Raw genomic sequence first — 24,819 nt, forward strand, 5'->3', positions numbered from 1 at the left:
TAGTGATGAGCGAGTGTACTCGTTGCTCGGGTTTTCCAGAGCACGCTCGGGTGATCTCTGAGTATTTATGACTGCTCGGGGATTTAGTTTTTGTTGACGCAGCTGAATGATTTACGGCTGCTAGACAGCCTGAGTACATGTGGGGGTCGCCTGGTTGCTAGGGTGAATGAGTGAATCATGATTCCACCTGCAGCTGTTTCGGGCACATGTCAGCTGATCAAATCAACTGTCTTTGGACGTTAAGGGGTTAAACTTTTATTTTGCTCCTTTGCGTCTATATTGCTGTGTACGTATAATATACATATAATATGTGGTTGTTGTTTACTATTAACTTGTAGTTTTCAGTTAATGAGATTCTTGTGCTTCGGGGCTTTACGTGCTGCTCTGCTTACATATTCATCCTTATGGGCTTATGGCTATGTGCACACGTTGCAGATTTGGGTGCAGAATTTTCTGCACAAAATTTGCATCTCCTGGCAGAAAACGCAGCTGTGTTTTTGATGCGTTTTGATGCATTTTTTGCGGGTTTTTTGATGCAGTTTTTGTGCGGTTTTGTATGCGTTTTTGAAAATTAAATAAAGATGTATTATTGCACAAAAAAAAAATTTGTGATGTCATTATTGTCCAACCCACACTCCATTACACGCACAGATAGATAGATCTATACATAGAAGGAATGAGATGGATAGATATATCTATTGATAGATGTATAGATTGCGTAGGGTGCATGTCCACGTTCAGGATTACATCCGGATTAGCTGCGGATTGGATGCTGCGTCCAGATGTTATAGCATAGTGGAGGGGATTTTATGAAATCCCATCTCCACTATGCGTGCGAACATGCCTCCGGCGACCCTGCGTTTACGGACATGCGGCGCGTCTTTTTAGAACACAGCATGTCTGTTTACCTTGCAGCGACGCTCCGTCGCCGCAAGGTAAATCACAGGGCCCTATGTATGGGGTGCAGTGATTACGGATGTGTGCAATGAATACATCCAGAATCACCGCGTGTTCAGAAGGGGGCGGCGCTTTGGGCAGAGCGAGTTTTCCGCTCCGTCCAAAGCGCCGGGAATCTGGCCCGTGGACACATACCCTATAGATATACTGTATCTATAGATAGATTATCCATAGATATATAATAGCAACCAATGTTTATTAATGAATGTTTAATAAAAAACAAAACAAAAAAGCTAAAAAAAATGGCGTGGGCTCCCGTGCAATTTTCTGCGCCAGAGGGGGAAAGCCGACGGTCAGTAATCGCTGCGATTGGACGCTCCGTACTTGTGCAGCATCCAGATGTTACAGCACAGTGGATGGGATTTCAAGAAACAGACGCCCGCCGCTCACCTATCGAGACTGACATGTGGCACGTCTCTCCAGACTGCAGCATGTCTACATTGTGGAGATGCTCAGCCTCTGCAAGATAAATGTCCCAGTACAATGTATAGGATGCTGTGAATCCGCACGGTTCTGTGAACACAGAGGAGTCATCTGCATTCAATAGACGGCAACGGACATGTGCTGCGTCCAAAGCGCAGCCAATTCCTGCCATGTGCACAGACCCTAAGGACAACGCGTGGTTTTAAAACTGAAAACGTGACTGACATTTACTTGACTAGAGAAAAAAAACACTACTTCAGACAATGGTAACCAGAGATCTCTGGAGCCCGCACGGATAGAGGAGAGCGCCGCACTCCTAGAGCAGGCACTGATAGAGGAGAGCACCACACTCCTGGAGCCCCCCGCACTGATAGAGAGCGGCGCACTCCCGGAGCCCCCGAGCGCCGCACTCCCGGAGCCCCCCGCACTGATAGAGGAGAGCGCCGCACTCCCGGAGCCCCCCGCACTGATAGAAGAGAGCGCCGCACTCCCGGAGCCCCCCATACTGATAGAGGAGAGCGCCACACCCCCGGAGCCCCCCATACTGATAGAGGAGAGCGCCGCACTCCCGGAGCCCCCCATACTGAGAGGAGAGCACCGCACCCCCGGAGCCCCCCATACTGATAAAGGAGAGCACCGCACCCCCGGAGCCCCCCATACTGATAGAGGAGAGCACCGCACCCCCCCCATACTGATAGAGGAGAGCACCGCACCCCCCCCATACTGATAGAGGAGAGCGCCGCACTCCCGGAGCCCCCCGCATTGATGGAGGAGAGCGCCGCACTCCCGGAGCCCCCCATACTGATCGGGGGTGCGGCGCACCCCCGGAGCCCCCCATACTGATAGAGGAGAGCGCCGCACTCCCGGAGCCCCCCATACTGATAGAGGAGAGCACCGCACCCCCCATACTGATAAAGGAGAGCACCGCACCCCCGGAGCCCCCCATACTGATAGAGGAGAGCACCGCACCCCCCCATACTGATAGAGAGCGCCGCACTCCCGGAGCCCCCCATACTGATAGAGGAGAGCGCCACACCCCCGGAGCCCCCCATACTGATAGAGGAGAGCGCCGCACTCCCGGAGCCCCCCATACTGAGAGGAGAGCACCGCACCCCCGGAGCCCCCCATACTGATAAAGGAGAGCACCGCACCCCCGGAGCCCCCCATACTGATAGAGGAGAGCACCGCACCCCCGGAGCCCCCCATACTGATAGAGGAGAGCACCGCACCCCCCCCCATACTGATAGAGGAGAGCGCCGCACTCCCGGAGCCCCCCGCATTGATGGAGGAGAGCGCCGCACTCCCGGAGCCCCCCATACTGATAGAGGAGAGCGCCGCACCCCCGGAGACCCCCATACTGATAGAGGAGAGCGCCGCACTCCCGGAGCCCCCCATACTGATAGAGGGGAGCACCGCACCCCCCATACTGATAAAGGAGAGCACCGCACCCCCGGAGCCCCCCATACTGATAGAGGAGAGCACCGCACCCCCCCATACTGATAGAGAGCGCCGCACTCCCGGAGCCCCCCGCACTGATGGAGGAGAGCGCCGCACCCCCGGAGCCCCCCATACTGGAGGAGAGCGCCGCACCCCCGGAGCCCACCATACTGATAGAGGAGAGTGCCGCACCCCCGGAGCCCACCATACTGATAGAAAGCGCCGCACTCCCGGAGCCCCCCATACTGATAGAGGAGAGCGCCGCACCCCCGGAGCCCCGCACTGATAGAGGAGAGCGCCGCACTCCCGGAGCCCCCCATACTGATAGAGAGCACCGCACCCCCGGAGCCCCCCATACTGATAGAGAGCGCCGCACTCCCGGAGACCCCGCACTGATAGAGGAGAGCGCCGCACTCCCGGAGCCCCCCATACTGATAGAGAGCACCGCACCCCCGGAGCCCCCCATACTGATAGAGAGCGCCGCACTCCCGGAGCCCCCAATACTGATAGAGAGCGCCGCACTCCCGGAGCCCCCGCACTGATAGAGGAGAGCGCCGCACTCCCGGAGACCCCGCACTGATAGAGGAGAGCGCCGCACTCCCGGAGCCCCCCATACTGATAGAGAGCGCCGCACTCCCGGAGACCCCGCACTGATAGAGGAGAGCGCCGCACTCCCGGAGCCCCCATACTGATGGAGAGCGCCGCACTCCCGGAGCCCCCCATACTGATAGAGAGCGCCGCACTCCCGGAGACCCCGCACTGATAGAGGAGAGCGCCGCACTCCCGGAGCCCCCCATACTGATAGAGAGCGCCGCACTCCCGGAGACCCCGCACTGATAGAGGAGAGCGCCGCACTCCCGGAGCCCCCCATACTGATGGAGAGCGCCGCACTCCCGGAGCCCCCCATACTGATAGAGAGCGCCGCACTCCCGGAGACCCCGCACTGATAGAGGAGAGCGCCGCACTCCCGGAGCCCCCCATACTGATAGAGAGCGCCGCACTCCCGGAGACCCCGCACTGATAGAGGAGAGCGCCGCACTCCCGGAGCCCCCCATACTGATAGAGAGCGCCGCACTCCCGGAGACCCCGCACTGATAGAGGAGAGCGCCGCACTCCCGGAGCCCCCATACTGATGGAGAGCGCCGCACTCCCGGAGCCCCCCATACTGATAGAGAGCGCCGCACTCCCGGAGACCCCGCACTGATAGAGGAGAGCGCCGCACTCCCGGAGCCCCCATACTGATGGAGAGCGCCGCACTCCCGGAGCCCCCGCACTGATAGAGGAGAGCGCCGCACTCCCGGAGCCCCCGCACTGATAGAGGAGAGCGCCGCACTCCCGGAGCCTTCCGCACTGATAGAGGAGAGCGCCGCACGCACGCGCAGTGTCACACACTATATATATTGTCGCCTCATAGAACTTTCCCGCCCATTCTCAAAATAGAGAAGCAGCTGCTCGGTGACGTCACGACGTTGGCGCCTCCCAAGTGACGTAGATCAGGGGGCGGAGTCGCAGTTCGGAGCGCTGCTCGCTGGATGGATGAGGAGAAGCTGATGAGGGTCATCGTGCGACGGTAATGAGGGGGGCGACACTGACGGGGGAGCTGTCACTGATGGGGAGAGACGAGGGTGCTGTCACTGAGGGGGGTGCTGTCACTGAAGGGGGAGAGAGGGGGGTGCTGTCACTGAGGGGGGAGAGAGGGGGGAGAGAGGGGGGAGCTGTCACTGAAGGGGGAGAGAGGGGGGTGCTGTCACTGAGGGGGAAGACGGTGGGAGCTGTCACTGATGGGGAGAGACGAGGGTGCTGTCACTGAGGGGGAGAGACGGGGGTGCTGTCACTGAAGGGGGAGAGAGGGGGGGTGCTGTCACTGAGGGTGGAGAGAGGGGGGAGCTGTCACTGAGGGGGATGCTGTCACTGAAGGGGGAGAGAGGGGGGTGCTGTCACTGAAGGGGGAGAGAGGGGGGTGCTGTCACTGAAGGGGGAGAGAGGGGGGAGCTGTCACTGAAGGGGGAGAGGGGGGTGCTGTCACTGAAGGGGGAGAGAGGGGGGGTGCTGTCACTGAGGGGGGAGAGAGGGGGGAGAGAGGGGGGAGCTGTCACTGAGGGGGATGCTGTCACTGAAGGGGGAGAGAGGGGGGTGCTGTCACTGAAGGGGGAGAGAGGGGGGTGCTGTCACTGAAGGGGGAGAGAGGGGGGTGCTGTCACTGAGGGGGGAGAGAGGGGGGAGCTGTCACTGAGGGGGGTGCTGTCACTGAAGGGGGAGAGAGGGGGGTGCTGTCACTGAGGGGGGTGCTGTCACTGAAGGGGGAGAGAGGGGGGTGCTGTCACTGAGGGGGGAGAGAGGGGGGAGCTGTCACTGAGGGGGGTGCTGTCACTGAGGGGGGAGAGAGGGGGGAGCTGTCACTGAGGGGGGTGCTGTCACTGAAGGGGGAGAGAGGGGGGTGCTGTCACTGAAGGGGGAGAGAGGGGGGGTGCTGTCACTGAGGGGGAAGACGGTGGGAGCTGTCACTGAAGGGGGAGAGAGGGGGGTGCTGTCACTGAAGGGGGAGAGAGGGGGGGTGCTGTCACTGAGGGGGGAGAGGGGGGAGAGAGGGGGGAGCTGTCACTGAGGGGGATGCTGTCACTGAAGGGGGAGAGAGGGGGGTGCTGTCACTGAAGGGGGAGAGAGGGGGGTGCTGTCACTGAAGGGGGAGAGAGGGGGGGTGCTGTCACTGAGGGGGGAGAGAGGGGGGAGCTGTCACTGAGGGGGATGCTGTCACTGAAGGGGGAGAGAGGGGGGTGCTGTCACTGAAGGGGGAGAGAGGGGGGTGCTGTCACTGAAGGGGGAGAGAGGGGGGTGCTGTCACTGAGGGGGGAGAGAGGGGGGAGCTGTCACTGAGGGGGATGCTGTCACTGAAGGGGGAGAGAGGGGGGTGCTGTCACTGAAGGGGGAGAGAGGGGGGTGCTGTCACTGAAGGGGGAGAGAGGGGGGGTGCTGTCACTGAGGGGGGTGCTGTCACTGAGGGGGAAGGCGGTGGGAGCTGTCACTGAAGGGGGAGAGAGGGGGGTGCTGTCACTGAAGGGGGAGAGGGGGGGTGCTGTCACTGAGGGGGGAGAGAGGGGGGAGCTGTCACTGAGGGGGATGCTGTCACTGAAGGGGGAGAGAGGGGGGTGCTGTCACTGAAGGGGGAGAGAGGGGGGTGCTGTCACTGAAGGGGGAGAGAGGGGGGGTGCTGTCACTGAGGGGGGTGCTGTCACTGAAGGGGGAGAGAGGGGGGTGCTGTCACTGAAGGGGGAGAGAGGGGGTGCTGTCACTGAAGGGGGAGAGAGGGGGGGTGCTGTCACTGAGGGGGATGCTGTCACTGAAGGGGGAGAGAGGGGGGTGCTGTCACTGAAGGGGGAGAGAGGGGGGTGCTGTCACTGAAGGGGGAGAGAGGGGGGGGTGCTGTCACTGAAGGGGGAGAGAGGGGGGGTGCTGTCACTGAGGGGGGTGCTGTCACTGAAGGGGGAGAGAGGGGGGAGCTGTCACTGAGGGGGGGAGCGTGTGTGCTGTCACTGAGGGGGAGAGACGGGGATGCTGTCACTGAAGGGGGAGAGAGGGGGGTGCTGTCACTGAGGGGGGAGCGTGTGTGCTGTCACTGAGGGGGAGAGACGGGGGTGCTGTCACTGAGGGGGGTGCTGTCACTGAAGGGGGAGAGAGGGGGGTGCTGTCACTGAGGGGGGAGCGTGTGTGCTGTCACTGAGGGGGAGAGACGGGGGTGCTGTCACTGAGGGGGGTGCTGTCACTGAAGGGGGAGAGAGGGGGGGTGCTATCACTGAAGGGGGAGAGAGGGGGGGTGCTATCACTGAAGGGGGAGAGAGGGGGGGTGCTATCACTGAAGGGGGAGAGAGGGGGGTGCTGTCACTGAGGGGGGAGCGTGGGTGCTGTCACTGAGGGGGAGAGACGGGGATGCTGTCACTGAGGGGGGTGCTGTCACTGAAGAGGGAGAGAGGGGGGGTGCTGTCACTGAGGGGGAGAGACAGGGGTGCTGTCACTGAGGGGGGTGCTGTCACTGAAGGGGGAGAGAGGGGGGTGCTGTCACTGAGGGGGAGAGACGGGGATGCTGTCACTGAGGGGGGTGCTGTCACTGAAGAGGGAGAGAGGGGGGGTGCTGTCACTGAGGGGGAGAGACAGGGGTGCTGTCACTGAGGGGGGTGCTGTCACTGAGGGGGGAGCGTGGGTGCTGTCACTGAGGGGGAGAGACGGGGATGCTGTCACTGAGGGGGGTGCTGTCACTGAAGAGGGAGAGAGGGGGGTGCTGTCACTGAGGGGGAGAGACAGGGGTGCTGTCACTGAGGGGGGTGCTGTCACTGAAGGGGGAGAGAGGGGGGTGCTGTCACTGAGGGGGGTGCTGTCACTGAAGGGGGAGAGACGGTGCTGTCACTGAGGGGGGGTGCTGTCACTGAGGGGGAGAGACGGGGGTGCTGTCACTGAGGGGGAGAGACGGGGGTGCTGTCACTGAGGGGGGAGCGTGGGTGCTGTCACTGAGGGTTGAGCTGCCAGTGATGGTGTGAGGGGCGACACTGATGGTGAGAGCTGCTGTCACTCATGGTAAGGGTTGATTGAGGAGTACACACGTCTGATGGTTCGGACTCATTGGTTCACCAGATACCAGATTATCAGACTTTCCTCCCTATGTCTTACTCGTTGGCGTCATTCACAGGACGCAGATAATTCCATTTTTAGGCTCCGGCTTCCACTGGAGAAATACTCATTGGCTGCAATGCTGATCTGTGAGTGCAGCGTGATAGCGCCTCTTACGGGAATGCTGGGGAATTGCATGTAAGCAGGAGCCTCTTGTCGTTTGCCAGAGTAGTCATTATATGGGGCTTGTGGTATGGGTATATCGATAGGACCTGCGCACCATTTACTTCTGTGAAGCTTGAACACGGGGAACCTGATTTCCTCTTTTAACCAAATCACCGAATGCACACGAAAAAAAATTGCTAACCCGCCGATATTTCTGCAGCAAACAGCAGAGGCTGAGCTCAGATTCTCTGCAGATTTGTAGTCTGATCAGGCGCAGAGCTGTACAGGGATCGGCCCTATTGTTAGTTCACAGGTGTCATCCTCGGCTTCAATCTGTAATTTTGTAATTTGACCACGATAAGTAACCTGCTACTCTTCCTGCAGCGGCACCAAATTTTCCGTTGCGTGTAACCAGGGCCGAGGAAGCTCCATTCACACCGAGTGCGGATTATTGGTGGATTGACTGTCAGCATGAAAGATGCTCCAAAATCAGCGTGTACTCGCACTTGTGTGTCTGTCCACATGGGATGGACATGCTGCGGATTCTCACAAAGAAAATTCCACCACGGATTATAGTGCCAGCCAAGTGGATTAAAGTATTAAAATGCTCAATTTGTCACTTTCACATTTTGACTGTCTCCTTCACCCCCTTTTTTTTTTTAATGTAGAGGGGGTGTTATACCAAAATCTGCATGAGGATTTACAGTGGGGGAAATAATTATTTGATCCCTTGCTGATTTTGTGAGTTTCCCTACTGGATTTTATTTTTGATATTATATCTCTCAATGTGAAAATTAACCTTCCCTTAATATTATAGACTGTTCATGTCTTTTGTCAGTGGGCAAACTCACAAAATCAACAAGGGATCAAATACTTATTTCCCCCACTGTATAGAAGAATTTTTATTTAGGGTATGTGCACACGTTGTGGATTTTCTGTGCGGATTCTGCATCTTTGGCAGAAAACACAGGTCAAAATCTGTGCGTTTTTTTGTGTGTTTTTGTTGCAGATTTCATGCGTTTTTACCCCTGACGATTTCCATTATGAAATGGGTGCAGAAACGCTGCAGATCCTCACAAAGAAATTACATGCTCCTTTTTTTTTAATCCGCTGCGTTTTCCGTGCGGAATTTTCCGCACTATTAGCACACCATTTTTTTTTCCATTGATTTACATTGTACTGTAAATCACTTGCGTTTCTGCGCAGAAATACACGCTGCGGATCCGCAGGAAATCTGCAACGTTTGCACATGGCCTAAATGTAGAGGGCTGTTCTAGGTGTTACACGTGCAGAGTTTGCCGCTGATTTGCACCACTATCTGCCTGAGGATTTGCAGTGGATTGTTCCATTCAATGTGCGCTTTTTCTAAGGGCGCAGTCAGACGACAGAATAAATCAGAATGCACAGAGTGGTGGACAGGTCTCCCAAACCATACCGTTACTCTGTGCACTCTTAGTCCAGTCTCCGTCCAATTTATATAGTCGTCAAAATACACCCTAAGAGCTCGTTCACGTGTCCATTTTTTTTTAAAGAGTGCTGTACGTGTTTTGCACACATGGCACTCGTAGCTATTGTCGTGAATGAGTTATGTTCACACATCGTTGATCTTTCGCAGACTTGAGTGGTCCTTGAAAATTCACGGATACATGTCTGATATTGATTAGAATTGGCAATGCAAGTCAACGGGTCCGTGAAAAAAAAATCAGACAGATCCCAGATGCCATCCATGTGCTATTTGGTTTTCACAGACTGCAAGATAGGAAATACTACTCCTTTTTTTTTTTTTTTTTTTTTTTAATTTCTCATCCAAGCAAAACTGATGAATCTCGGACAGTTGGTAAAGACTGGTGAAACGCTGATGAAAAAAAGTTATGAAACTCGTTCAGACAAGAAAATCACTGAGGTCTGAATGGGACCTAAGGGTTGATTTCTGCGTTTTTGCCACAATTTTCTGAAATGGCTGCAAAACTTTTCACCCAAAGGACGCAGTAGTGGTTAATACAAATCTTCAGCAATGGTTATGTTACAATCGGAGTCGTTTGTGCCGGGCGCAGCTTGTGAGTGTGAGGTGTGCATTGTTTGGGCGCGATGCTCTGCAGCCGCAGTGCTCTGCTGGTTGATGCTGTAATAAGCTATATCAGGATGGTGATGATTAATCTTCCCGCCCTCCGCTCAGATGATCTCACGACCGCAGGCAGAATCCCATTATCACCCATCTGTTGTTCACTTGCTGCACTGCAGTCCGGGGAATCGTTATTAAATTTTAATTCAGAGGCGATCGTGCAATATCTGAGGTCAGGGGGCACCGGGGGCTGCCCTGTACTACAGCTGCAGGATACTTGTCAGGTTCATCTCTAGTTCTCGGTAGCTTCACAGTATAGACATTAATGCCCTTCAGGCTGTGCTCAGAAAAGTTACGGATCTGATGGAACGGATGCCTTCCCTCCCGGGACCTGATAGTCCGGCGAAATATAAGGCAGGTCTGGCCGAGCATTGGGCTGCTCCAAGTACAATGTGGAGCCAGAGGGGGGATAGTGATCTTTACAGCCCTGCTATTCTCAGGATTGCTGGCGGTCCGGGAGGTCAGACCTTTACCAGTCATGGTGGTTACATACCCAAATGATATATCCCCTTCCCCCCTACTGATAAAAATAAAGAAATCTGATAATTAGTGCAGTCATAGGTGCTTTTACTTTGTGGTGGACCATATATTCCTGCACAGTCTGCACGTATGATTTTTGCCTTTGTTTGCAGTAACAAAGACATTGTAACAAACAGGAGAAAGATTTGTGATTCCCATGTTGTCTAGACTGGATACAATTGTAACAAACACAGGAGGTTGGGACTATTTTATTTATTTTTTTACTGACATCACAATAGGTCTTAAGCAGATAATCAAGGTCCTTACATCCCCTTACTCCCATTATATAAGCTCCCAGTTCGGGACCTGCTTGTCTGCAGAGCTGACACTTCTTTACTGTAACTCTAGATTGGCTTCTGCGTCCTCTGATCAGATTTTGAATTTGCAATTAATGTAGTGAACACTTTGTGGGTACGGGGGATTGCACTAGATTTACAACATTCCCATTGGCCATGGATTACCCAAAACTTCATAGGGCCTCACAGATATAAGGGAGAGAGTGCAGGGTATATGTGCCAAGAAGTAATGAGCATAGCACATGTTTTGTTATGGACGCCTTTCTGGTGCCATACTGTGATAGCGTATTGCTGACATGGGTAGAGGTCTGACTTCTTTCTGGGACTCCCATTATTACTGAGAAGAACAGGGCTATAGAGCTGATTTTAGCACTTTGTTTCCTGAAGCAAAACTTAGAAGGGGACATGGCACTAAATCAGATCTGTAACCCCCTTCGTTTTCAGGATCGATGCCTATCCCACAGGTTAGACCCCCTCTCCCTCACAATATTATTGATGCCATGTATGAGTGACATGTTTTAAGAAGGGAGTGAATATAAGGAGCTCTTCATGGATCAAAAGCTCTGACACAAACTGTCTAAACCCCATAAACATGTTGTATCACGCTGCGGATGGTTCTAGGAATTCGTGGTGGATCCCGGCCAGGGACATTGGGTGGAGACCCATCGGAGGCGATACATGTAATATATAGTTCACACACAATCACGATAATAATGGCAGATATTATAATTCATGGATCCGGGCTCACAGAAGGGCATGTTGTGTATGGCCACCGCATTAGGACCTGATGGACCTTATTATTATTATTATTATTATTATTATTATTATTATTAAATCCGGATTGATTCTATGGTGCTGTACATAGGAAAAGGGGTTACATACAAAATATACGTAAAATATAGTGAACAAACTAAGTGACAAATGGACTACATTGTTTTCATATTTTCCCACCTGGAATCTGTTTTCTTTTGCATACTGTAAATATTGTAATATTATTGTGTATATATTAGTTCCCCTCCCCCTCCAGAGCGACTATGTCATCACGGCCCGGGATGGGGTCGAAGCGCTAAGTTGCTTCTACCGTATATATCTTTGCCTTGTCCGCCACTTGAACTTTATTTTTGAGCAATTACTAAAAATTAAAAACATTTGCACTTTAACCTTTGAGTGTGCTGTGAAAATTTCTCAAACATGGTGATTCGTGGAGTTCGCCACTCCCTTCCGCCAGCACCTCGCGCTGCAGCGGTGTGCACAACAGTCTCTGTTTCAAGCTAAGTGACACATGGGTACAGCGGTTACCAGTCAGTGCTGTCAGTCGGCTGCCGTCCATACATTCAACACAGCATCATGATAGGTTGTACCAACGAGTGCCCCTGTGTCACCCGGAAATGGTCAGGAGCGGGGTTCAGTTTATGGATGTAGGAAATTTAGGAATATTGTGGTTACACTGTTTATCAAAACTGTTCACGTCTTGAATAATAGGGGTGCATGTTGCTGATCATGTTAGATCCATTTCATCTTGTTTTTTATCTTTTTATTCTAATAAGGGTTCATCGGTCCCTGGCGGGTTCCTAATAACGCAGCGGGGCATGTCTGTCCCTGTCAGGCCTCTGATAACGCTATGGAGCTCGTTGGTCCCTGGCAGATTTCTGATAACGCAACAGGCTTGTCTGTCCCTGGCGGGCCTCTGATAATGCTACGGGGCTAGTTAGACCCTGATAACACTGCATGGCTCATCGGTCCCTGACGGGCCTCTGATAACGCAGCGGGGCTCGTCTGTCCCGGACGGGCCTCTGATAACGCAGCGGCGCTCGTCGGTTCTTGACGGGCCTCTGATAACGCAGCGGGGCTCGTCGGTCCCTGACGGGCCTCTGATAACGCAGCGGGGCTCGTCGGTCCCTGACGGGCCTCTGATAACGCAGCGGGGCTCGTCGGTCCCTGACGGGCCTCTGATAACGCAGCGGGGCTCGTCGGTCCCTGACGGGCCTCTGATAACGCAGCGGGGCTCGTCGGTCCCTGACGGGCCTCTGATAACGCAGCGGGGCTCGTCGGTCCCTGACGGGCCTCTGATAACGCAGCGGGGCTCGTCGGTCCCTGACGGGCCTCTGATAACGCAGCGGGGCTCGTCGGTCCCTGACGGGCCTCTGATAACGCAGCGGGGCTCGTCGGTCCCTGACGGGCCTCTGATAACGCAGCGGGGCTCGTCGGTCCCTGACGGGCCTCTGATAACGCAGCGGGGCTCGTCGGTCCCTGACGGGCCTCTGATAACGCAGCGGGGCTCGTCGGTCCCTGACGGGCCTCTGATAACGCAGCGGGGCTCGTCGGTCCCTGACGGGCCTCTGATAACGCAGCGGGGCTCGTCGGTCCCTGACGGGCCTCTGATAACGCAGCGGGGCTCGTCGGTCCCTGACGGGCCTCTGATAACGCAGCGGGGCTCGTCGGTCCCTGACGGGCCTCTGATAACGCAGCGGGGCTCGTCGGTCCCTGACGGGCCTCTGATAACGCAGCGGGGCTCGTCGGTCCCTGACGGGCCTCTGATAACGCAGCGGGGCTCGTCTGTCCCTGACGGGCCTCTGATAACGCAGCGGGGCTCGTCGGTTCTTGAGGGGCCTCTGATAACGCAGCGGGGCTCGTCGTTCCCTGACTGGCCTCTGATAACGCAGCAGGTCTCGTCGGTCCCTGATGGGCCTCTGATAACGCAGCGGGGCTCGTCGGTCCCTGACGGGCCTCTGATAACGCAGCGGGGCTCGTCGGTCCCTGACGGGCCTCTGATAACGCAGCGGGGCTCGTCGGTCCCTGACGGGCCTCTGATAACGCAGCGGGGCTTGTTAGTTCTCATGGTGAGTGCTTGTAATTCTTTGTTTGCAATGTTCCATCCTGAACTTAGGATCATAAAGGTGAAAAATGTAAGTAGGACGGTGAAAAGGAAGAGTGGGACCCAGGGTCAGGCAGCCTCTGAAATATAATGCATCTGATGACAAGCGGGCGGCACAGCTGCGGCCGGAGCGGGGTCCGGGAGGGGCTTTGTTGTGAGAGGTTTATTCCTGGCACTTGTTATTGGATTGTCCACTCATTTTGTGGCTTTTCTCTAATGTCCTCCCTCCTTTCTATTTTCCTAATCGCCAGGTGGTTTTCTAGAAAATGACCATTGAGGACCTGACTCTCGGGTACCTCGAAGGACACGCTCTATCCATTTTCCACCGCTTCCAGCCGTACTATCCTGACTCCTGCCAACCTGTCACCTTCTCCGTGGCTGCAGCTCCGATGCCGTCTGACTGTGGTGAGTACGAGACATGTGAGAATGACCCAAGCATTATATATAGGAATCACTACCCAGGTGAGTGTCACTCAGGAGCCCCCCCAAAATCCATCAGGATGCAGGCAGTGCCCCCGAGTTCTGGTGTGGAGACACTGATGGCAATTTTTTCCTCTGCTCTGGACCCTGATTGTTCATTTCAATAGGGATGAGAAGATCGATGTCCTGATTATATTACTGTGTGGCTGTCCGTGCTGGGCATGTTACAGATTGTGTGCAGATCTATGTCGGCCTCTGTATGAGACCCATATAGTGATGTTTGTGCAGGGATCTTCCGGCACACAGATTCTGAGGTTTCCATTATGCATGACGCCCTGCAGAGTGGGCAAATAAACTGCTTCTCCTTATAAAGGGGTTGTGCAGCAGCTGTCATATTCACATTTAGAGGCACAAACCATTAGATTCCCGGCAGGCATCGCAAATATGACAAAAGGAAATGAGCTGTGCCATACAACCCCTATAACTAACATGTTTGAGCTCAGTCTAACGGGTCTAGGGCCGCAGGACCCCTCAGATATAGGCTGCTCCCTGTGTAATTACTATTTACTTTTTTTTGCAGAATTCTCCTTTTTTGACCCTAATGATGCTTCCTGCCAGGATATTCTGTTTGATCCAGACACCTCGGTTTCTGAGCTGTTTGCTATCCTAAGACAATGGGTCCCCCAAGTCCAGCAGAACATGGACGTCATCGGGAATGAGGTGGGTCCACGACACGAGTGGACTAAACGAGGTGGAGGACAGTCGATCACTAGTTTTGGTTAATACAAATGACCGGGCTTGGCCACATTTATTATGTCTTTTACGTAAGGCCCGTATTCAACATCTGAGTGCTACATATGTGGATGTCTCCGACCCACAACTGGATGTCTTTAACCGCTTCCGTAGATGGGTGCCTGCTGTGTTATACAGTCAGCACCTGCCTATAACATCAGCCACTAATGCAAACTCCGATCGCTGCTGTTTAGGTATTTTAGATGTCGCTATCAATCGCAATTTGCGCTATTTAAAACTATTGAAATGCTACAATTGTGGGTTGGTAATGAGTTACTCTGGCAGTCAGGGGCTGCTGAAGGCTGATGCCGCAGCCATCTTTGTGCTCCTATGAAGCGCAGCCCTGGCTGAGTGCGGTAATAAAAGAAACTGTGCCGGAAGTGACTGCAGCGATGACCCGTGATGGAGTCTTGTTCCTGACGGGAAGTGACTGCAGGGCCACGGTTTATTTATCTTTTTGATTAATTGTTTGTATATTTTGATAAATCAGACTTCCACGAATGTGGCGATTTTTTTTTTTTTTTTTTTTTTTTTTTTTTTTTTTTTTTAATGTGGGTTTTTTTCTTTACTTTTAAAATAGGAAAAAAGATTTAATAAAAAAACAAACAAAAAACAAACATTTTTATATATACAATATTGCAGTTTATATATAAAAAAGTATTATGTCTGTCAGACTGGGCTAAATGGGAGGACCAAGATGGCAGCTACGGGGGCTTTTGGTAGACTTATCCACACGCTAAAAAAACTGAAACTATGCGGAGGCGATGGAAGGTTATAATGGGAACATCAGGATGTGCAAAGAAGTTAAATGTTGGTTGTCTGGAATGTCCCCAGATGGGGACATGAGACCCCTGTGAGCAGCCCCTTTGACTTCCACTGATCAAATCTTTATGGCAGATCCTATGTGTTGGATCCTGTGTGGATGAATAAATCACCTGCCTCAGATATTCCAGAGAATGTATGATTTTATCCCAAGGTCATTTTTTATGTAACTAACATTTTTTTAATTATTTTTTTTGTGTGCAGATTTTGAAGCGAGGATGTAATGTCAACGACCGGGATGGGCTGACGGATATGACACTGCTGCATTACACTTGTAAATCTGGAGCGCAGGGCATCGGTGAGAGCTGTGCAAAAGTGGACTTCTGCTACATGCAAGGCCCCAGATGGCTACAAAAATACTATTTGGTCTTAAATGGGGCTGCCTGACTCCTCTCCCTTCCATATCGGAGGTGAGCGATGCCAATGATGTTAGGACCCCACGTACCTGTCCAGATGCTGATGTGGCCTATTCAGTAGAGCTGGACACCCGCCAATTGTGAGGGTCGTAACGTCATCCGCACTCGCCTCCAATGCAGCAGTCAGCGGCACATGACAGTATCTCCACATTTTTATATACTGCCTTCGACTTGTTAAAGGGTTTTCTCTGGTGCCGCTCATTTCTGCATGGGTAGGTAATCTGCTTTGATGACATTGCTTCGACTGGTGCCTGCGCGGATGTGGCCGGAGCCAGCAGGTTCCTTGCACAAGGTCTATTCTATTAAATGGGACACGCGTTGTATAACGCCACTCAACCTTCAAATGTGGAGGATTCTGATAATATTTTTTTTTTTTCATACACCTTTAAAACTTTTTGCAGTTGATCAGTTTCCATGTATGATTGTATTGAGAAATAAAGTGTCCCACTCTGTGTTGTGTGCACAGCCCTCTCTTTATCTTCCCTCTATTCTGTCAGTCGAAGTGCAAAAAAAAATAATTTTGAAAGCAAAACAATGAAGGGCAATGAGAGATCTGACATTGAGAGCTTTGTCTTCGTCACCTCCAGCAATGGTTACTTCTTAAAGGTACGTGCGATTTATCTCACAGGAGACGCAGAGACCGCTGCAAAATTCGCCTCGTACCTTATTGACGTGGGGGCAGACGTGAGCTTACGGAGCCGCTGGACTAATATGAACGCTCTACATTACGCCGCCTATTTCGATGTTCCTGAGTTGATTCATCTTATCCTGAAGGCTTCAAAGCCGAGAGGTAGGAAGTTTGGCAAATACCGGGGTCCAAGTCCGAAAAGAGCCCTGAAATCCATGGACCAGTGGGAATGCTGCAGGGACATGGCCACCATCATCAGCTTACACTGTCTGTACCCCACCTCACCTTCAGATTTAGTACCGCCACAGGTGGTTTATTTTCGGCGTTGGCCTCGGCATGACGGCTTTTCATGGAGGACAGCTCCATGTGGACGGCCGCTGTGGAGCATTTCTGCCTCCCTCTGTGATTTATTACATGAATCTAATGTTGTGTTTTTTTTTCCTGTCTGCAGAGATAAGTGACATTTCCTCCAGTCGTGTGTCTCTGCCGCCCGCTGTAACCGTTTTATTTCTTTCAGATGTCGATGCCACCTGTAGTGACTTTGATTTCGGCACGGCGCTGCACATCGCCGCTTCAAACCTGTGCTTGGGAGCCGTGAAAGCCCTGCTGGAATACAGAGCCAATCCTGCCTTCCGGGTAAGAGGAGGAGAGCGTGGGCCAGCACAAGCCCCTCCGCTCCAATACATATTAGTGCATCATTATACAGTCTATGCTCTGCAGTGCACAATAAAGGTTCCTTTAATCCGATACTATACTGAAACCGAGCTAATGCCTTAGAACAACAGATAGGAGACCGGTGGGGTCCAGCATCAGCGCAACTCTCATGCCCTGGGAATATCCCCAGTCACTGCAGGGTTAATTCTAGTTATTCTGTCCTATTGTGCAGTCATCAGATCTTCTCATGTGTGGGATGGAAATGCTCTGCACAGGAAATGACACTTTATTTCTGTGCCTATGACTTCTAACACTTGTCACTATTGTGTTTGTTCTTTTTTTTTTTTTTTTTTTTCTTTTAATTTGTAAGATTATTTTATCTAATTTAAAATATATAACACCAACCCCTCCATTTTGGTGTACAAAAGCATGAAAAAACCTCTATGAATGGGGTCGTCCCACCAATAATTATCAGAATTATTGAATAGATAATAAAACAGGAATAATAATTGCCATTCACTTAAAAGTTGACATACATTAGTATAGCGCCACCTGGTGTTGAGAGTATAGCAATGTGCACATCCTTCTAATGAGCCGAGTGCCTGCGGAGCACATGCTCAGTCACATCCTCCTAATGAGCCGAATGCCTGTGGTCACACTCAGTTCTGTCCTCCTAATGATCCAAATGCCGATTGTTGCTCATGCTAAGTCACATCCTCCTAATGAGGCGATTGTCGGAACATTCTGTTTTAGGAGTCCAGAGTCAGTACCAAGTGATAGGGTCTGATTGCGGGTGGTCCAAGCCAGTAATATAGCTAGGCCATGTGAGTGCAGAAAGGCACAATTAGTATACAGGCATTGGATTAATTAGTGCATACCTGATAGAGACACCACAGAGCAAACAGCACAACAGCATGTGTGTCCACCCCGACGCGCGTTTTGGACCTGCCTGACTGATACAAGGTGACAGACCCTCAGCTGTATGAAAGTAGATCTGCGCCAGCATGGGGTCTCAGACTCTGAATACGAGTAATAAACGCAAGCTTATCCGTAGGATAAGAAGTCAGTATCAGATCGGTGGGAGTCAAAAGCTGTTGTGCAGCTGATCGGGGGGGGGGGGGGGTGTCACACAGATCTGTTATTGAATCCTCCATCCCAAGGATACATCTTCAATATATTCTGATTGAACAACCCCTTTAAGTCGGGACAAATTTTTGGCCCCTGAATTTTTAATATTTTATTCGGACAGCAAGCAGGGACATTACAAATGATATTATCTTACAAGTCAAAGTATATAACAAGGTCTCAAAACTTTTTTTTTTTTTTATGTGGTGATCAAAGTTTATTGACATTGATAAAGCCGTTTAAAGAGAATCTGTCAGATTTCAGTGAGATACTTTATCAGATGCAGCACTGTCTTGTATTCATGAGCTGCTTGGCTCCACCCTGCTGCCACTGATTGACAGCTTTCCCTTTATTCCTGTGCACGGGAAGGAATCAATCAGCCGGCGTGGGCGGGTTTGCTCACCGCTCATGAATACTGAGGACACTGTGCATTGAGAAGACTCCTTCCTCCTGGAGCATGTTTTATCCAGGACTTCCCAGTCACTCAGCTCTTTGTTTCTCTACAGGACGACCAAGGCCGTGTCCCAGCGGATGTGGTTCCTGACCCCGTGGACATGCCACTGGAGATGGCGGACGCAGCTGCCGTAGCAAAAGAGATCAAACAGATCCTGCTGGATGCCATGCCCTTGCTGTGTGATCTCTCAGAAATCTCCCTCCCCAAATATGACAACCTGCCGGGAAACACGTCGCTCCAGTCGTCCGGTCTGAAGCTGGGAGACCGGGTGCTGATAGCCGGGCAGAAGGTAACTACCTCCCTGTGTGATTGATGGCCACGGATGCCAGCACGTACAGTCACACAGCTGTCAGCCCCTGATCCGAAACATTAACCTCTTCATGGCCAGGATATTAAACATATTCCAGCTTCAACCCAGATAGTTAGAAAAGCATTGTAGAATGAAAAATGCAACTTTCTAATAGAGATCGTTTCAGTTCCTTATCCTTTTTTTTAAAGGGGTTTTACACTTTTTAAGAAAAGTGGACCCCAAATGTTTGACTGCAGCCAATTACTGCCCTCCACATTGATCGGCTGCAGCTGTGAAGTGATGTTACAGCTGCAACCAAAACACTGAGAGCAGAGCAGCAGCAGGGAGTCCGGGAGGGTGAGTACCTGCTGTTTTTATGTATATAAAAGTGTGCTAAGATCTCTGCTTGCCGACAGTGAATGAGAAGATTGTTGTTTATCCTGTGCAGACCTAAGACTGAAAATGTATCCGGGGTAGGCTGAAAATGTATCCGGGGTAGGCTGAAAATGTATCCGGGGTAGGCTGAAAATGTATCCGGGGTAGGCTGAAAATGTATCCGGGGTAGGCTGAAAATGTATCCGGGGTAGGCTGAAAATGTATCCGGGGTAGGCTGAAAATGTATCCGGGGTAGGCTGAAAATGTATCCGGGGTAGGCTGAAAATGTATCCGGGGTAGGCTGAAAATGTATCCGGGGTAGGCTGAAAATGTATCCGGGGTAGGCTGAAAATGTATCCGGGGTAGGCTGAAAATGTATCCGGGGTAGGCTGAAAATGTATCCGGGGTAGGCTGAAAATGTATCCGGGGTAGGCTGAAAATGTATCCGGGATAGGCTGAAAATGTATCCGGGATAGACAGAGTATTGTCTACACAGGATACAATTGTCTCAAACCCTCAGCTGTGTGATGCTCGACTCAGCCGAGCGTTCATATGTTTACATTTGGGAAAGAGAAGAGAAAAATGTCGCCACTGTCTTAAAACAAAACCTCAGGCATTGAAATTCTAGATGCATCATTTGGGGGGGGATACCCTCCAGCCATGCCTGCCCGCTGTCCGTGGTGTCTGCTGGCTGTCCGTGGTGACCGCCCGCTGTCCGTGGTGACCGCCTGCTGTCTGTGGTATCTGATGGCTGTCTGTGGCGCCCACCGGCTGTCTGTGATGACTGCCTGCTGTCTGGGGTGACCGCCTGCTGTCCATGGTATCTGATGGCTGCCAGTGGTGCCGCCGGCTGTCAGTGGTGACCAGTAGACTGTTTGTGTCCGCTGAGTGAGACGTCCCATCAGTGTCGGACTGGAGCACCTTGGGCCCACCAGAGAAAATCATTCTTAGGGCCCACTATGTAGCTACATAGAAATAAATACAAGACCACCAATTGTGCTGTAAAATGCGCTAATATCAGTGCCTACCTGATCTATCACGGTAAATGGCATCATGCTCTCTCCCGCACCTGAAATCCGCTGCCTCGGGGTAACTCTCGACTCTGCCCTGTCCTTCAAACTTCACGTCCAAACTCTTGCCACCTCCTGTCACCTCCAACTCAAAAATATTGCCAGAATCTGTCCCTTCCTCAGCCCACAATCTACCAAAACTCTTGTGCATGCTCTCATCATCTCCCGCCTCGATTACTGCAACACCCTCCTCTGTGGCCTCCCCGTTAACTCTCTTGCACCGCTCCAGTCTGTCCTCAACTCTGCTGCCCGGCTAATCCACCTCTCTCATCCCCTGCTTCTCCCCTCTGCAAATTCCTCCACTGGCTCCCAATTCCCCAACGAATCCAGTTCAAACTACTAACACTGAACTACAAAGCCATCCACAACCTGTCCCCTCCCTATATCTCTGACCTAATCTCCCACTTTCCAGGACGTCCCGCTGACAGCACCCTGGAGGATGTCCTCCTCCTCCTTGAAGGGACTGGAAACAACACACGAGAGATTAAAAGGTCCCACTCCGCCCCCTTTCCTTAATGTTTTTCCTGTCCCTGCTTGGAGGGACACACGAGAGCGCAGCGAGCAGCTTACCTGAGGGCTCAGGGGGATTGTGCGGCTGGTCCAATACCCTTCCCTCTGCCAAGTGGCCTTTTGGCCGAAACTTCCCGGTGGGGAGTCCCTCTGCTCCAGAGACCAGTGAGCTGACAGGCTCCTGGGTAAGAGCCGCTCCTCCCGGTGGGAGGCTCTCGGCTCAGGCGCCATGTCCGGAGAGAAGAGGCGCCCGGAATCTTGCGTTCCCTGCAGAGACGCGGAGGGGCCGGCGGAAGCAGTAAAGCGTCACTTCCGGTGACGTCAGCACCTACATCCGGTCGCCGTCTTCATATGATAACGCGGAAGTATCTGCAGCGCTACTGTCGGTATCGTGAGCGATCGATCCGGCGCAGATTCCCCATGGTAGAGAGCACTCTGAGGGTGAGCGTCGCTGACATCAGACTTGCAGACAACGCAGCACAGTCCGCCCTGCAGGGTCCGGATGCCTGAAACAAAAGAAGATATGGAGAACAGGAGTGAGGACACAGGGGTAAGTGCACATAGCGCAGATGCACCGGGACACGCACTTAGACACTCAGCATAGCCCTGACTATCCCTATTCTTGTGTCGTCTAGGATAAGGATATCTCACAGGCACCCTCTCGAACAGCTAAAAAGCCAGGCAAGGCCTCGGCAAAGTCTAACCGTTGCTCCATATGCCATGTAAAACTGCCAGATGCCTACAAAAAAAGCCCTCTGCAGCTCCTGCATTTCCAAGGTCGTACAAGAGGAACAACCATCCCTCCTGTCTGAAATGAGGAGCTTAATCAACGAGGAAGTGCAAGCTTCCTTAGCATCTATATCACAGCAGCGCCCTTCCAGTCCAGGCCTGAGACGTAAAAGACCTAGATGGGACCCGGAGCAGAGAGATCTGGATCTATCTTCAGAGGAGGAGAGTCAGATTTTAAGGACTCTGACCAAGAGGAAGGTGAACTTTCATTAGAGGATCAGGATCAGAGCAGAAAGTATCTTTTTCCGCTGGAGGATACGGAAGACCTGGTACCGGCAGTATGCAGATGATGGAGGTTCCGCGTCCACAGTCCAGGCAGGATTTAATGTTCGGAGGTCTTACATCTCAGAGGCAGACAGTCATTATAGTGTTCCCTGTAAGCGAACATATCCGTCTCATGATATTACAAGAATGGAAGGAGGCAGAGCGGAGATTAGTGATGTCTCGGGAGTTTAAAGGCCGTCTACTATTCGACCCAGACGATATCAAGACATGGGATGAAATCCCTATGGTTGATGTATCTGTAGCTAAGGTTACAAAAAAGACATCCATTCCTTTCGAGGACTCAAGTCTAAGAGATGCTATGGACCAGAAGGAGGATATTCTCCTGCGCCGAGCTTGGGAAGCATCAGCAGCCCTGATACGGACTAATATAGCGGCCACTTTGGTGGCCAGATCCATGTTCCTGTGGATGGTGCAGTTAGAAGAACATTTAGTGAATAAGGCCCCGTGGGCTGAAATAATTTCTTCTCTTCCTATTATAAAATCTGCCACCGCCTTCCTGGCTGATACTTCGGCTGCATCTGTGCGATTTGCTGCCAGGAACAGCTCTTTGTCTAATGCAACTCGTAGAGCTATTTGGCTTAAATCCTGGTAGGGGGATAATGCCTCCAAAAATAAATTGTGCGCCATACCCTTCTCAGGGTCCAGGGTATTTGGCCAGGCTTTAGATGACCTCCTACAGTTTGCGTCTGATAGTAAGAAAGGGTTTCCTGAGGAGAAACCGAAATTTTTTTCTGCCTTTGAAGCGATGGCCGGGGGACCACCACGGTGCAGGAAGACTACTGTACACAAGATGAGGTGCAAGCAACAAAGGGTAGATTTATTGGAAGGCAAGGAATGAAGGGAATGAGGAAGATGCAAGCAGGGGTATACAATGGCAAAAGACAATTTACAAGAGCAATAAACTTTCTTTTCCGTAAAATAGCACGGTGCTCCAGCTACTGTATAACAGACTGAAGCCTACACTAGGCCCTAACAGGTGCATCAAACAGGACCAGACTCACGGTAATGTTGGAGAATCAGGTCCAGTCCCAGGGGGGCCCCCAGCAGTCTAATATGGTGGTGTGCACGGCTTTCTGTCGGCTCTGTGAAACGTGGTCTTCTCCTTGCTTCTGGATCCTAGGGATGCTCCTTGAAACTGTAAATCCCTTTCTCTGTATCTTCGTGGCTCTCTTGCAGCTATATCAGGACACACTTTTTCTCTTTCAGCTATCAGCACAAGAAGTCCTCTCTGCAGCACCCTCAGCTCACACACGCTGCTCCAGCTCCACACCTGCACTCTGCAGAGTAGTTCATTACAACCATTATTGCAGGGGAGAAGCAGAACATTCCATCACGCCAGACAAGGGGGTGTAGCCTCTTAAAGTGACAGCGTGTTCCTTACTGTCCATAACAGCACCACCCTCTTACACTTTTTCGGAGGAGGCCGCCGCCTCGCAAACAACCTGCTTATAGAGAACAATGGAAATCCAATAGATACCTATAGGAGTTCCTATACTCAGAGCAGAAGGGGGAAAAATTTCCTTTTTGGATCTAGCTCCAGATCTAGAAGGCAATGACGCCATAGGTATAGGGGGCAGACTCAGTTGTTTTGTAAACAACTGGAGATATATCACCGAAAACGAATGTCTTAAATATAATATCAGAAGGCTGCAAAATAGAACTTGTCTTTCCCCCGCCTCAAAGATATATCTCACCTACCATCGTTACGGCCGACTCCTCAATGTTGGCGGACCTTCAGGAGCTAGTCTGCTCCAAAGTTATAGTATGGGTTCCCTCATCAGAAAGAGGCAGAGGTCACTACTCATCCCTATTTTCAATCCCAAAACTGTCAGGGGAATCGCGCACAATCCTAAATCTAAAACCGTTAAATTTTTGGGTCAAATACAAGAGGTTTAGGATGGAATCCATAAGATCAACCATCCACCTCATAAACAAAAACTCAGTAATGTGCACTCTCGACCTGAAGAGTGCTTACTATCAGGTTCCGATCCATCCAACTTCTCAGGAACTTCTGAGATTCTCTGTAAGGCTGGGATCACACATGCGAGAAACACGTCCGTGTCTCGCATGTGAAATCCAAGCTCTGGCGCCGGCACTGTGGAGTGGAACGTGCGGCCGCATAGCAACACATGGAGCCGCACGCTCTGCTGTGGAGTGCCGGCGCCAGAGCTTGGATTATCACATGCGAGACACGGACGTGTTTCTCGCATGTGTGATCCCGGCATAAGCCTACCAGACCGCACCTGCCACCTCCAATTTCATTACAATAATTCCTTATTTGGACAATTTTCTTCTGGTGGCCCGATCTGCAGACACTTTAATCCTACACAGAGATCGAACCATTACGGTGATGGAACACCTTGGCTGCGTGGTCAACCGGAAGAAGTCACACCTGAAGCCCGAGTTTCGAAAAGTATTCCTGGAAGTACTTCTGGACTCGCCTTGCAAACAATCTTTTCTACCAAGAGAAAAGCAGGAATCAGTAAGGAAGATGGTTACAGAGTTTCTGAAGCATCGGGTTACCATAAGATCAGCCATGAAAATTCTAGGAATAATGACAGCATGTATCACCTGTGTCAGGTGGGCCCAAGCCCTCTCAAGACCATTACAGAGACAAGTACTCTCAGTATGGGATCGTCAGCGGATGTCTTTAGACAGATCAATGCGACGTTAAACAGGAGTGAGATGATCGTTACTATGGTGGACCCAATTCAGCAACCTAAGAACAGGTGTCTTGTGGATTCCGTCCCCTTGTGTGGTAATCACCACAGACGCCAGCCAGTAGGGATGGGGAGCG

The 24,819-nt window shown here is 51.9% G+C and overlaps 2 protein-coding genes across 4 annotated transcripts in view; one reads left to right on the top strand and one right to left on the bottom strand.

Annotated features, from left to right (window-relative positions):
• Window positions 1–4,277: 4,277 nt before the first annotated feature.
• Window positions 4,278–24,819, top strand: part of CLIP4 (CAP-Gly domain containing linker protein family member 4) — a 61,893-nt gene continuing 41,351 nt past the window's right edge. For 2 of the 3 annotated variants that reach the window (XM_069768362.1, XM_069768361.1), the window contains exons 1-7: window positions 4,278–4,387; window positions 13,645–13,798; window positions 14,394–14,533; window positions 15,632–15,725; window positions 16,472–16,633; window positions 16,989–17,107; window positions 18,757–18,993. In XM_069768362.1, coding sequence (XP_069624463.1) covers window positions 13,660–13,798; window positions 14,394–14,533; window positions 15,632–15,725; window positions 16,472–16,633; window positions 16,989–17,107; window positions 18,757–18,993 — 891 coding nt within the window. In that variant the 5' untranslated portion in view covers window positions 4,278–4,387; window positions 13,645–13,659. Of the gene's footprint in view, window positions 4,388–13,644; window positions 13,799–14,393; window positions 14,534–15,631; window positions 15,838–16,471; window positions 16,634–16,988; window positions 17,108–18,756; window positions 18,994–24,819 lie in introns of all 3 variants that reach the window. The other variant, XM_069768363.1, reaches the window with a different exon arrangement.
• On the bottom strand, window positions 12,223–13,411 carry LOC138637645 (microtubule-actin cross-linking factor 1, isoforms 6/7-like). Its single transcript, XM_069726481.1, has 2 exons — window positions 13,402–13,411; window positions 12,223–13,325 (listed from the first exon to the last, which is right to left on the bottom strand). The coding sequence occupies exons 1-2, from the start codon at window positions 13,409–13,411 to the stop codon at window positions 12,223–12,225; spliced, it is 1,113 nt and encodes a 370-aa protein (XP_069582582.1).

This window comes from Ranitomeya imitator, chromosome 5, assembly GCF_032444005.1.
Source record: "Ranitomeya imitator isolate aRanImi1 chromosome 5, aRanImi1.pri, whole genome shotgun sequence".
Taxonomy (NCBI): Eukaryota; Metazoa; Chordata; class Amphibia; order Anura; family Dendrobatidae; genus Ranitomeya; species Ranitomeya imitator.